The 13,097-nt window shown below is 32.3% G+C and overlaps 2 protein-coding genes across 2 annotated transcripts in view; both read left to right on the top strand.

The window, feature by feature from the left end:
* LOC126889941 (ATP-dependent translocase ABCB1-like) overlaps positions 1–13,097 on the top strand; it is a 341,038-nt gene that overhangs the window by 25,155 nt on the left and 302,786 nt on the right. The window lies entirely within an intron of this gene.
* LOC126890148 (ATP-dependent translocase ABCB1-like) overlaps positions 3,922–13,097 on the top strand; it is a 124,605-nt gene continuing 115,429 nt past the window's right edge. Inside the window, exons 1-2 of the mRNA XM_050658998.1 lie at positions 3,922–3,993; positions 5,071–5,367. Of these exons, the coding sequence (XP_050514955.1) occupies positions 3,922–3,993; positions 5,071–5,367 (369 nt within the window). The remainder of the gene's footprint in view (positions 3,994–5,070; positions 5,368–13,097) is intronic.

The following is a 13,097-nucleotide window of genomic DNA, read 5'->3' as shown; positions in this document are numbered from 1 at the left end:
GTAGATAGGTTTTTAACAAATTTGCCGTAATAATTTATTAACCCTAAAAATGACTGTAAACTGTTCACATTAGTAGGCGTCGGCGCCTTGACAATTGCCTCGATTTTAGATTCAGAGGTATGTAACCATCTTTGTCAATATCGTAGCCTAAATATGTAACTTTTTTCTTTAAAAAATTCGCACTTATCTACAGATAATTTTAAACCTGCATTTTCTAACCTAAAAAGAACTGTCTCCAGCCTTGATAAATGCTCTTCCCTATTTTTACCAGTGACGAGAATATCGTCTAGAAAACATACCTAACCATCAAGACCCTGTAAAAGTGATTCTAAAATTTTTTGAAAAGAAGGTAAACTTGCAATCCCGAATGGTGCTCTAGTATAACGAAATATACCTTTATGTGTAGAAATCGTTAGAAGCTCTTTCGATTTTTCATCTAAACATATCTGCTGGTAAGCATTAGAATTTTGTAAAATGTAACCCCCCGTTTAATTTTGTAAACAAGTCTTCAATTTTAGGTAAAGGATATGAATCAATTTATATTAAAGGATTTACGGTGACTTTAAAATCACCACAAATTCGAACAGACCCATTTTTTAATACAGGAACAATAGGCGTACCCCAATTTGAAAAATCTACAGCTTCAATTACACCTAGTTGTAGTAACCTGTTTAGCTCATTTTCTACCTTTTCCCTCATCACGAATGGTAAAGGACGAGCTCTAAAAAATTTAGGACTTACAGAATCAGATTTTAATTTTATTGAAATTACACCTTTGGTAAATTTACCCAAACCAGGTGAAAATAAATTTTGAAATTTATTTAATATATCATTCAAATCTGATGGAAATGCTAAATCGTTTACGTTAAAAATGGTAAGATCGAACAGATTATAGAAATCTCTACCTAGCAATGGAGGTCCTCCTTTACTAATAACACACAAATTTAACATAGCATTTTTCTCTTTATATTTAACCTCACAATTAACGAAACCTAAAGGTTTTAATTTGTCCCCATTATAAAGATTAAAAATTTTGGAGGTTGCCTGCAAAATTTTATTGCTAAAATTTAAATTATAAAAGCTTTCTGAAATAACACTATAGCTAGCGCCAGTATCCAACGTAAATGTAAACAACTCATTATCAATTAATAAATCTATTAACACAGGATTCGTATTATATTGTAAACTATATAAACAATATTCTTCAGCATCTAGAAAATTGTTTTTATTTCCTGTTTTATTAGATTTATTATTTTTATTTGAACACATTGGTGCTAAATGCCCTTTTATATTGCAAATGTGACAATAACATTTTCGATAGGCACACTTATCTGAATTGTGGTTTTTACGTCCGCATACCAAACATTTAGTATTGGTGGAAGTTCCAGCTGTTGAAGATTGGCTCCTCCCTCCTGCGTCGAAGTTGCTTTTCTGAGATGTAGATGCGCGAACATGCGCTGACTGTTTCAATTTGGAAGAGCTTCCGCCGGCGAAATGGATTTCTGGTTCCTTTTTTACAACTTGTAAATTTGAAAAACTTACAGATTTTGCTGAAGCTATTTCCACCACCTCGGAAAACTTTACCGTGGATTTCTCCTCGTAGAGATGATCTTTTACTGTGCCACTATCATAGCCTATGATAAATTGATTCACTAACGCCTGTTCGATTTCACGGGCGCCACCAAACTTACACGACACTACCAAACTACGTAGACGTGCTGCCCATTCTTTGGCACTTTCGTTGGCCATTTTGCGTGCTATAAAAAATTTTTCCCTGTTACTAAACACTGATTTAATCGGTTTAAAATGTTCATCCATCAAATCAACCAACTCTTTGAACGTTTTTATCTCTGGCTCGGCTGGAATACACATATTGAACAACAATTTATACGCTTCTTCATTTAATAAACTTAAGAGAATAGCGCGTTTCCGATTTTCGTCACTAATATCATTTGCAGCAAGGTAATTACTTAATCGTTTCTTATACACTGTCCAATCTGAGTTACCGGGCACGAACTCTTGAATGGTACCGGTAAACGGAACATACGATGGCGTTTTTGGCACGTCCGGCATTTTTAATATAAAAAATGCGTTAACTACGACAAAAAGTCACTAGTCTTGTTCGTAATACTAGAACAAATGTCCATAAAACTCGTCGCCACTTTGTAATATATTTTAGCCCTAATTTGAGGGTGAATATCACAAACTATAAATTACTAAAATAAAACACATCTTTCTACAAAGATTTTTTGATAATTTACATTTAATACTAGTCCAGAAAGCCACTGCGCATCCGCTAGGGAAAATATTCTAATTCGGATTTTTTGCACAATCTTACTTAAAAAGGACTCATTTTAACAAATTTGCATGTTGCCAGGACCAAAAGGTGGTCAAAAATTTTTTAAACGTTTTTTTTTTTGTTTTTTCCTAAAATTATTTTTTTTACATGGAAAAAAAGTTATTTTAGGTTTTTCGGATCATTCCAAACAGAAAAGGTCTTTAGTGACTTTTCTCTAAAATTGATAGTTTTTGACATATAAGCGATTAAAAATTGAAAAATTGCGAAATCGGCCATTTTTAACCCTCAAAAACTATGTGAAAAACTGAAAATTTGAATGTTTCCAAGGTAGGTAGATATTCTTTAAACATCGATTGATGAAATCCCGAAGAGTTTTTGCAATACAATATTCAGAACTCCTTTGTTTTTTAATTGCTAATCAAGCGTGCGCTACACTATTTTCCACCGACAGTATGGTGCAAATGAAAGGAATAAATTCGTTATTTCGTAAACCGGCGACTTTAAGGAAAAATCCCGAAACAGGTCTATTTTTATTTTTAAGTTATCATATTGTGGCATATATGGTATACTAGTGACGTCATCCATCTGGACGTGATGGCGTAATCGATGATTTTTTTAAATAAGAATAGGGGTCGTGCGCTAGCTCATTTGAAAGGTTCTTCAATTCTCTATTCAGTAATATAATCACTTACATAATTATTTATACAGGGTGTCCAAAAAATTTTTATTAAATTAAATTATTTGACAAAAAAAGAAGTAGAAGGACACCCTGTATAAATAATTATGTAAATAATTACATTACTGAATAGAGAATTGAAGAACCTTTCAAATGAGCTACCACACGACCCCTATTCTCATTTAAAAAAATCATCGATTACGTCATCACGCCCAGAAGGATGACGTCACTAGTATACCATATATGCCACAATATCATAACTTAAAAATAAAAATCGACCTGTTTCGGAATTTTTCCTTAAAGTCGCCGGTTTACGAAATAACGAATTTATTCCTTTCATTTGCACCATACTGTCGGTGGAAAATAGTGTCGCGCACGCTTGATTAGCAATTAAAAAACAAAGGAGTTTTGAATATTGTATTGCAAAAAACTCTTCGGTATTTCATCAATTGATGTTTAGATAATATCTACCTACCTTGGCAACATTCAAGTTTTTAGATTTTCACATAGTTTTTGAGGGTTAAAAATGGCCGATTTCGCAATTTTTCAATTTTTAATCGCTTATATGTCAAAAACTGTCAATTTTAGAAAAAAGTCACTAAAGACCTTTTCAGTTTGAAATGATCCAAAAAACTTAAAAAAACTTTTTTCCATGCAAAAAAAATAATTTTAGGAAAAAAACAAAAAAAAAAACGTTTAAAAAATTTTTGACCACCTTTTGGTCCTGGCAACATGCAAATTTGTTAAAAGGAGTCCTTTTTAAGTAAGATTGTGCAGAAAATCCGAATTAGACTCTTTTTCCTAGCGGATGCGCACTGCGGAAAAATATTTTTAAATAATGAAACATAAAAAAAGTGTTTTTTGCTTGTTACATTTTTTAATAGTTCAAATGGAATGACTATAAGCCACTCTTAAAGTATTTAAGTAGGATGAGTTTCCAGTCTAAATGTACCACAGGACTACAGTGTCTACTACCAGTCACTACACGTATCATCCTAAATCATTTCTATCTGCTAGAGTAGAGAGTTGAAAATAGCTGAGTTTATTTGTCAATTTCAAGGTTATTTTTTTGTAAACGCAGTGTGAACAGAGTAAAAAAATGTGTTTTAAAACGTCAATTTTCAAAACTCAAAAAAGGGTATTCCATACCCCCCAAACCCCCCGGTATTGGGCCCATATTGACAAGGTTACGCCCCCCCTCAAGAAATCTCTGGATCCGCCCCTGATGCGCAGTGGCTTTCTGGACTATACTTATTTGACGAATGTACTTTTTACAATAATAAGAAATGTGTTACTCTGATAACAGTTGTTAGGTTTTACAGAGTGGTCTACTCAATCTATGTTTACAATATCCAACACTAGGTACATTTCCCAAATGTATGTTTGTCTATATATTTGTTTTCTTTTTTATTATCATGTATTTGGTCTCTTTTATATTTTTAGTCCATATTTTTCACAAAAACGTTGTTGTTTTGTTTAGCAGTAATTTTAGTTGTTGTTCAGCAGAGCTTGCCATAAACACGGTGTCATCTGCATATCCTATGTTGTTAATAGAGCTTCCGTTAATTATTATTCCTTCACTTTGACAGAGGAATGCTTCTTCCAAAATGGCTTCACTATAAACATTAAATAGTATTGGAGATATAATACATCCCTGCCTAACACCTCTCCTGATTTTAATTTCTGGACTGGGTTCGTTATCTATTACAATTTATGCTTTTTGATTCCAGCAAAGATTTGTTATTATTCGTAAGTCACTTTTGTCTATGTTTTTGGTCTTTAGAATTTGGACTAATTTTTCATGTCTTGCTTTGTCAAATACTTTTTCAAAGTAGTGTCAGTCAAAGAGTGCAGTCAAATACTTTTTCAAAAATTTGGACTAATTTTTCATGTCTTGCTTTGTCAAATACTTTTTCAAAATCAAATTATTATTGTTGTTCTGAAGCTACGAAATTTATTATTTCTATTTGGACTTCGAAACGTTAATAAAACCATTTTTTGGTAAAATTGTGGCTTATTTCCCATTAAAGATAATTGTTAACAAATTATTATTAATAAAATCGATTATTATTAATACAAACTATTTTTTTTCTAGTTTAGATATTCAAGTGGATACGACAAATTCTTAATAACAATAGGACTTATCTCTTCAACTGGAGCAGGAATCTTACAACCTTTAAACACACTTATCTTCGGTAGTCTTACGGGTGATATTATTGAATATGCTACATCAATGCAAAGAAATTTATCAGCTGATCAGAAAAAAATGGCAGAAGACAAATTCTTTGACGCTATACGATATTTTGCAATAATGAATTCTGTGATAGGAGTTGGAATGTTTATTTTCAGTTATCTTGCGACTGTCAGTTTCAACTATTCTGCTACAAGACAGGTAAAGTTCTGGTTACTTAACCCTTAACCGGAGATGTGCCGTCTGACAGACTGTAGCAAAAACATATATTCTAAAGATTATTGCGAAAAACTCCACCCATCGATATGACACTTCATATAATCCTAGTACTATTGGTTGTTTAGCAGTCGCCTGATTTGGAAGGCGAAATATTTATTTTAATTCACTCCTTGCAAATTTATCATAAAAATTCAGCTTTTTTACTAGTCTGCCAGGCAGCACGTCTCTGTTCGTGTGACTAAGTAGTCCAAGTAATGAAGCTTAAAACAGGACAAAACCTCGCAATTTTTACAGAATGGATCGATTTGCTTGAAAATTTGAGAATAAGTAGTGGATAGTCCAAAGATCAAAATCTATATGATGCCGAAAGGCGCTTTTACCATGGGGGTGGTTGCCACCCCATGTCGGGGGTGGAAATTTTTATTATATTCTGACCACAAAAGTTGGTAAAAACATCCATTCTAAGCAAAAAACGTTCTATACATTTTTTTCATAAAATAAATAGTTTCCGATTTATTCGCTATCGAAAGTGTTAGTTTTATATCGAAAAAATCAATGTTTTTAATCAGTTTTCTGCAAATAACCCAAAAACTTTTCGTTTTATCAAAACAACCTTGCTTAATAAAAATGTAGCTTGTGAAAAATCAACAAAACCGTTTTTTAAAATTTTCTTTCAGACCAATAGTAATCGAGCTATACTTTATTATATGTTAGCTCTTCTTCGTCAACTGCTAAATATTGTAGTATCAAAGTCAAAAGAAGGGAAAACTATGCATTTTTCGAGGATAAAATGTTTCAAATAATTTGAAGGATTTAAAAATATCTATCTCTGGAAATAAAAACAAGTCTTTAGTTCAAAAATTAAGTGGTTAATAATGAAAAGAATGTCAGTCTCTATTTTTTTCAGCGAAAAAGTGATTGGAAGCAAATCCTAATCACCACCCTAATTAAAATTAGTCATTGACCTTATTTTGCCTTCTTTATTTATGTATTATTAATAGGTTTTAGAAGTTTAACCGGCTTGGAATAATTCGTTTTTAAAAAAATGAAGTCAAAAGCAATTATCGAATTTTTGGAGTTTGGCAAAAAAATTTTTTTCTTCAGAATAGAAAGATTAGCATCGGAGATACGAAAAAATGTTTAAATATGAAGTTGTAGCTTATTGCGTTCTCAAGAACCTGGTTTGCAAAAATTTTTTTTACGGTAAAAATTGAGTGAGCTATTGACAATTAAATCTGGAAATAACATGCAAAAATCACCTTTACCAACCCTTTCAAAGTCACCACTTTTTACGACTGAGGATTTTAAAAGGATTTAATATTAACAGCCTTATAGACCTTATAAAAACCTACAAAATTCCTTTTCACCAAACTTGCAAAGATATAAATTAAAAAGGTTACGGGTAAAAAATCAATATATTTTTTTTGAAAAAAAAATGGAGAAATCCAATTGGAAGCATAATAATGTAAGTTAGGGGTGCTTTTAGTCATTGGCCTTGTTCATTCTTCTTTATTTATATATTTTTAATATATTCTAGAAGTTTGACTGGCTTAGAATAATTAGTTTAAAAAAAATTGGAGTTAAAAGCGAATAACGACTTTTTGTAGTTTGGTGAAAAACGCCATTTCCGTCAGAATAAAAAGATTAGCATCAGATATACGAAAAAATGTTTTAATATGATACTATATGTTATTTAGCTCCCAAGAACTTAGTTTCAAAAAAATTTTTCTACAGCAAAAATTGAGTGAATGGTAAATGGGTATATATCGAAAAACATTGATTTTTTCGATATAAAACTAACACTTTCGATAGCGAATAAATCGAAAAGTATTAATTTTATCAAAAAAATGTATAGAGCATTTTTTGCTTAGAATGAATATTTTTATCAACTTTTGTAGTCAAAATATAATAAAAAATTTCCACCCCCGAGATGGGGTGGCAACCACCCCAATGGTAAAAGCGCCTTTCGGCATCATATAGATTTTGATCCTTGGACTATCCACTACGTATTCTCAAATTTTCAAGCAAATCGATCCATTCTCTAAAAATTGCGAGGTGACAAGCTTCGGTTCCTGGACTATAAGTTGATTACGGTAAATGCTGTACAGTACATTTTTCATAATATCAGTTTAAGTTGTTTTCTTCATTTCTGTTTAAGTTGAACTATGTTCTAGCGTTATCACCAAAATAATAAATAATACATATTTGAAGTATTTCCTTTTTTTCTGTAAGGATAAATGAAAAGCTGAGCATTTTAAGCGCTTATATGAGTTACTGTCAATAATAATCTTTCCACTTTTAAATATATTTTAAATTTATTTTTCTATTCTCATACAGTGGAACCCCAATAAGTCGGCCCCCGATAACCCGGAAGTCCGGCTAACCAGGACAGATTTTTATCAGACAAACATTTCAACAATAAAAATGTATGTAATATATTATTTGAGAGATAATGGGTATTTGTGTAATTTGAACTACATATACGATAGTAAAAATGACTCATGGTACACGACGTTCATTGTCGTGGTATCGGAAAGAACAGGCACCTGTATTATTATTTCAAACTGTCTTAGCATTGTTTAAAAAAGACTAAGAGACTATTAAAAAAATCTTTTTTATTAAACAATGGTCTTAGTCTTCACTGTTATTAAATAAAATAACATCGTTGCGATTAAGACCGTATTTTGTGTAGTACAATCGTATTGTTCGCTTCTGTTCTGTAATCGTTCGTAAATCTATTCAGATTTTGTGTTTGCGTGTTTTTTTGTCTACGTCAGTGGTCGGCAAACTTATTAAGCCAAATATGAACATTAGAGCAATTAAAAAAATTGGGAGCCAAATCTTCTTGTCTAGTAAACTTTTATTACACTGTTTGAGCCGCTTAAGATGGTGAAAAATTTTCGCAGCGATATTCCAAAAATAAAAATACATACCGTGTTATTTTACATCAAAAATTATCCGACCGAAACAATTTTTAGACCCCTAACCCTACCCATATCACAAAAAAAATTAAAAAGTGTTTTTTGGTTTTTTGACGATATCTTCCTTTCGAATCATCGTAGAAACTTCTATTTCTTTCGATTTGTAGGGTGTTTATTTCCTACAACATTGTATTTTTTACGAAATTTTTTGCTCAAAATTTCATTTTTTTAATTTGGATATTATGCAGAACCGAAATAAAAATGTCCACCCATTTTTATATTGTACACCTTTTCCTGATGTTATCCTGAACACAATGCAAAAAGTTGCAAGTAGATAGGTGCTGTATTTAAAAATCGATTTATTCTGGTGTTGTTAGTGTTAGGACATTTTGCTATCAAATATAGGAAACAATATCAGGACAATATCTACAATCCTACAATATCAGGAAAACCAGTTGAGTGCGTCAACTTAGCGCCTGTTACATGCGTGTGTATTTTGTGTTCGAACAAGTAAGAAGGCGGGATAAAATTGCTATGCAACAAAAATATATTGATAACAAAAAACAACGTTTCATGAAAATAAAACACGGCTAAACAAATCTTAAAGTCCGCCTACCAATGAAACGAGTGTGATTCATGATCATAAAACATTTTTATTTTCGGAGAGTCGCATAAATGGCCGGACGTCTATTTGTTAGCAGTGTTTTATTTCAATGAAACGTGATTTACGTTTCATGTTTCTTTGATGTGCGGCTTGCCTAAGGGAGCTAAAGCTCTTTACAGATGGCGCGTATTCCATCAATTGCGAATCTCTAGTACCGGTCATAGGAATATTTTTTGTCTTTTCCTTTTAGGTATTTTTGACACTAGATTATTAAATTGTGAGGTATTCTAGTACTAAAAGGTACTCCTGTTTTCTGGAAAAATCCATTTTAAAATTTTTCGTTTGTTGAATTTGAAAAAATTTTTAAAAAAATTGAAAAAAAAAACGGTGTGTTTGCCGACTTAAAGCAAGAGTAACATTTAGTACTAGAATACCTCATAATTTAATACTCTACTTTCAAAAATGTCTAAAAATTTAAAGACCAATAAGTTATGAGATAAAATATCCGTTGATCTACCCAAGACGGATGCCTATAACCAGAACTAGAAATTCACAATTGATAAAATCGATTCATCTCTGAAAGAGAAATAAACGTAGCAGTTTTCGTTTTCCTAAATAGAATTTTTCTAAATTCTTTTAAACTCAAAAAAACAAAAAACAAAAAAATTTTCAAATCGATTTTTCTAGAAAACTGCGTATTCTTCTGAGTTAAAGCAAAAGTACCTTTTAGTACAAAACTATCCCAGAATTTAATAATCCAGTGTCAGAAATGCTTAAAAGTTAGACAGAAAAGTTATTTGATAAAATATCCGTTTCCGTACCCAAAACGGACCCCTATGACCGGTACTAAAAATTGACAATTGATAATTGACATTTGACAATTGACCTCTGGAAGATCAATAAGTGTACCAGTTTTCGTTTTTCCAAATAAAAACGTTCTGGAGCGATTTTAAAGAAACTAATTACAAGACTTCGATATGCTTCTTCTAGACGAAGCATATCGAAGTAGAGGTCGTCCGCCAACCAGATGGTCTGATGACATCAAACGGATCGACAGAAACTTGATGCAGACAGCACAGGACAGAAATGCATGGAGAAGACTGAGGTAGACCTATATCCAGCAGTGGATAGATCCGGGTTGAATTATGACGATGATGAATTACAAGACGCCATCTTTAAAGAACTCTAGCTTTCCACGGAAGCATTTTTGAACTAGGTGAATTGAGTTAAATTTTCTTAAAATTATCTGAGGAATCTCCGGTTTTCGTTTGTTATGAGAGTTTCTGGACACCCTGTATAATATAATGGGTAGCTAAATTCCCTACTATAACCAATTAATTGTAAAAATTGTTTATTTAATTTTATTGCATTTACTTAGATAAAATATGATCTAATCACTTAAAATAAAGATGTTACAGTTTGCTATTAAATTTGAAAAGTGTGTAAAAATTCCGAGACATTATTCAGGAAAATAATATTTAATAGGATACGATTGTTTTAATGATATACAAATTAATTTTTTGTATTATTCATCTTTGCGGTTATCCTGCCAAGTTTTAAACGGTTTTAGATTAGTATTTTTTAAGCATACTCGACATGGCATGACTCAGAAAATTGTGGTGATATGAATATGTTTGCATAGGTAACACCCTGAAATAATTTTACAGACACACAATTTAATTTCTTTATACGAAATAACTATACAACCATCCTGCCTCTTTGAAAATATATTTATATTAACCTTCTTGAGATATGTGCGAAATGGCATGACTTAGAAAACCGTGTAATTTTTCACGAATTTTCGTACACATTTTTTAACTATATACAGTAAAAAAGGTGTAACTAAACATCCTGCTATTTTGAATAATGTCTACTGAAATTATTTATTTTATAACAAAATTTATTTTGACTTAAAAAATCACGGAACCAGAGTGAAAATTTTATACAGAATTTTCCAAGAAACAAGTGCAGTTAAACATTAGGTGACGTCATGCCAACATTTTTTTTGGTCATTTTGAAATAAATATGATTAATTTATTAAGTTGGCAGGACTTAGAAAATTATGAAAATTTCATTTTTTCTCATGATATGTTTGTATATCTTAGTCCTTTTGCAACCGTCCTGCCCAAAAAATTTTCTTCATAAAATAGATAGTATTATATCCTGTTATTCTATGGATATGTCAGGACTTAAAAATTCATCGCAACTCCCAATTTTTTTTTTCATGGAAAATCTAATTTTCACAGGAAAATGTCACAGGAAACCAGTGGATTTTTCTACAAATTGTAAGTACCTTCTCTAACCTTCCAGTATTGCAAAGGGCAGGACTTAGAAAATCGTGGTTGAACTTCTGTTAATATCTCCCGGTTTATAATGAGCTTCATTATGACACAGATTTTCATTACGATACAGATTTTTAACCAATAGAATCGAGATATGACATTCGCGATGAAGGTGGTACCAGAGACATGTTAACCGTAGACAAGGCATACTGAGCAAAAAAGCGTAACTCGCGGGCAGTCGATCGGTGGTCTATCTATCTCTTTTTAAAGCGATACCGCTCATATGACGGACAAAGATGGCTAGATCACTCAAAATGAATATTGACCAATGGCGTCCTTGATATCGTCGTTACACCTCGATGCACAGAGCGGCCCATAGCTAATCTACAGGTTATTATATCTATGGGTGGCACACGCACAGTGACCAATGGCGAGTCAAATACATACGCTTTGACAGTTCTCAATATGTAAGCCATAGAAAAAAGTGTTGTGTGATTTGGTAGAATGCGATCTTACCCTTCAAAAAATATGTCACGTATTTCAGCACCTGGAAAATTGGAAGGATACTACAAATCTGGCCTCCACATAAGTGATCTGTAGCTTCGACATGATAGGTGTGAAATTTTAAACGTTCTTGCGGTTGATTGGATAGGAAGGGTAGCGTTATCTAGCCTCCACGCTAGGTACACCATAGCCTCCATACGGTACTTCCAATATTTAATATTATTTTATTCAACTGGACAATAAAGGTAAAACACAAACAACTTTTGTTTCTTAATTATTTATTTATACAATAATGTGACATTTTACATAGAAATATGAGTATTTAATTTCGATTAAATATATGTTTACTTGTTGAATTTATCGGCTGCACACAACAGCTGATCGGCCATTAGACCCAACAACAAAACGCGAAATAAAATGTGTATTTTAAAACTGTTGGATAAACAGTACCTACAATCAGAAAAACTTACCTTTAAAAAGGTACTCGATTATGAAATAACAAAAACATCAAAAAACACGACTGAATATCAGCTTTTTATGGCGACACAAACTAAACACAAACACCAAATAACCGACCATATAAAATAAGTGAACGACAACGAACGAACGAACACGAACACAGATTACAGATTCACAGATAGCGCAGGATTTGTCAAAGGTCATGTTCCACCAATCACAATGCCGACATCAGCGCCTCTGACTAAACGGAAGGAAAATAAATACGATTACATGTTTTTTATTAGAGTTAGCGGGGCATGATGTAAGCAAACTGACTAATTTAAAAAGTAATATATTTTTTTATTTAGCTAATGCCTCGACAACTAATGGATATTGGCATGGTAGGTACGGTGAATTTTTGCAGTTAGGTACCTGGTGTCATGTGTAGTGTGTGTGTTGAGTAAGTGTCTTGTTACTTTGCAAAGTCGACGTCATTGTCTTTGCAAAGGGACGCTAATTGTATCCGAACGTCTGCGGTCCCTCCGGTGAGTACCGATCCCACAAGGACAGAAACTATTTTCATTTACTAATTTATAATAAACGAAAAATTTCTGACCCTGGTGAGATTCGAACTCACGACCATTCGGACCTTTCGATCCAAAGAAAGGCGCTCTTACTACTGAGCCACAAGGGGGTAAAAATTATATTTTAAAAATGTCAAAATTAATAAATTTAAATATATTTTTGTTTTGAATGATCATAGAAAAAATCGTGTATACAACTTGCATTTAATTATCATTATGAAGCTCGTATTCTATACAAAACTCGCAGATAGGCGGCTCATTTCGTATCCATTACTCACTTCATAATGACCATCATTAAATGCTCGTTGCAATACACTGTCAACATGATTCAATAAAATTGTGTTTTGACTAGGAAAGTTTTGGGGTAGTTCTGATTTCT

The sequence above is a fragment of the Diabrotica virgifera genome, chromosome 8 (genome assembly GCF_917563875.1).
Source record: "Diabrotica virgifera virgifera chromosome 8, PGI_DIABVI_V3a".
Lineage (NCBI taxonomy): Eukaryota > Metazoa > Arthropoda > Insecta > Coleoptera > Chrysomelidae > Diabrotica > Diabrotica virgifera.
Note: the sequence above shows the minus strand (reverse complement) of the source record. Positions and strands in the feature narration are given on the sequence as shown.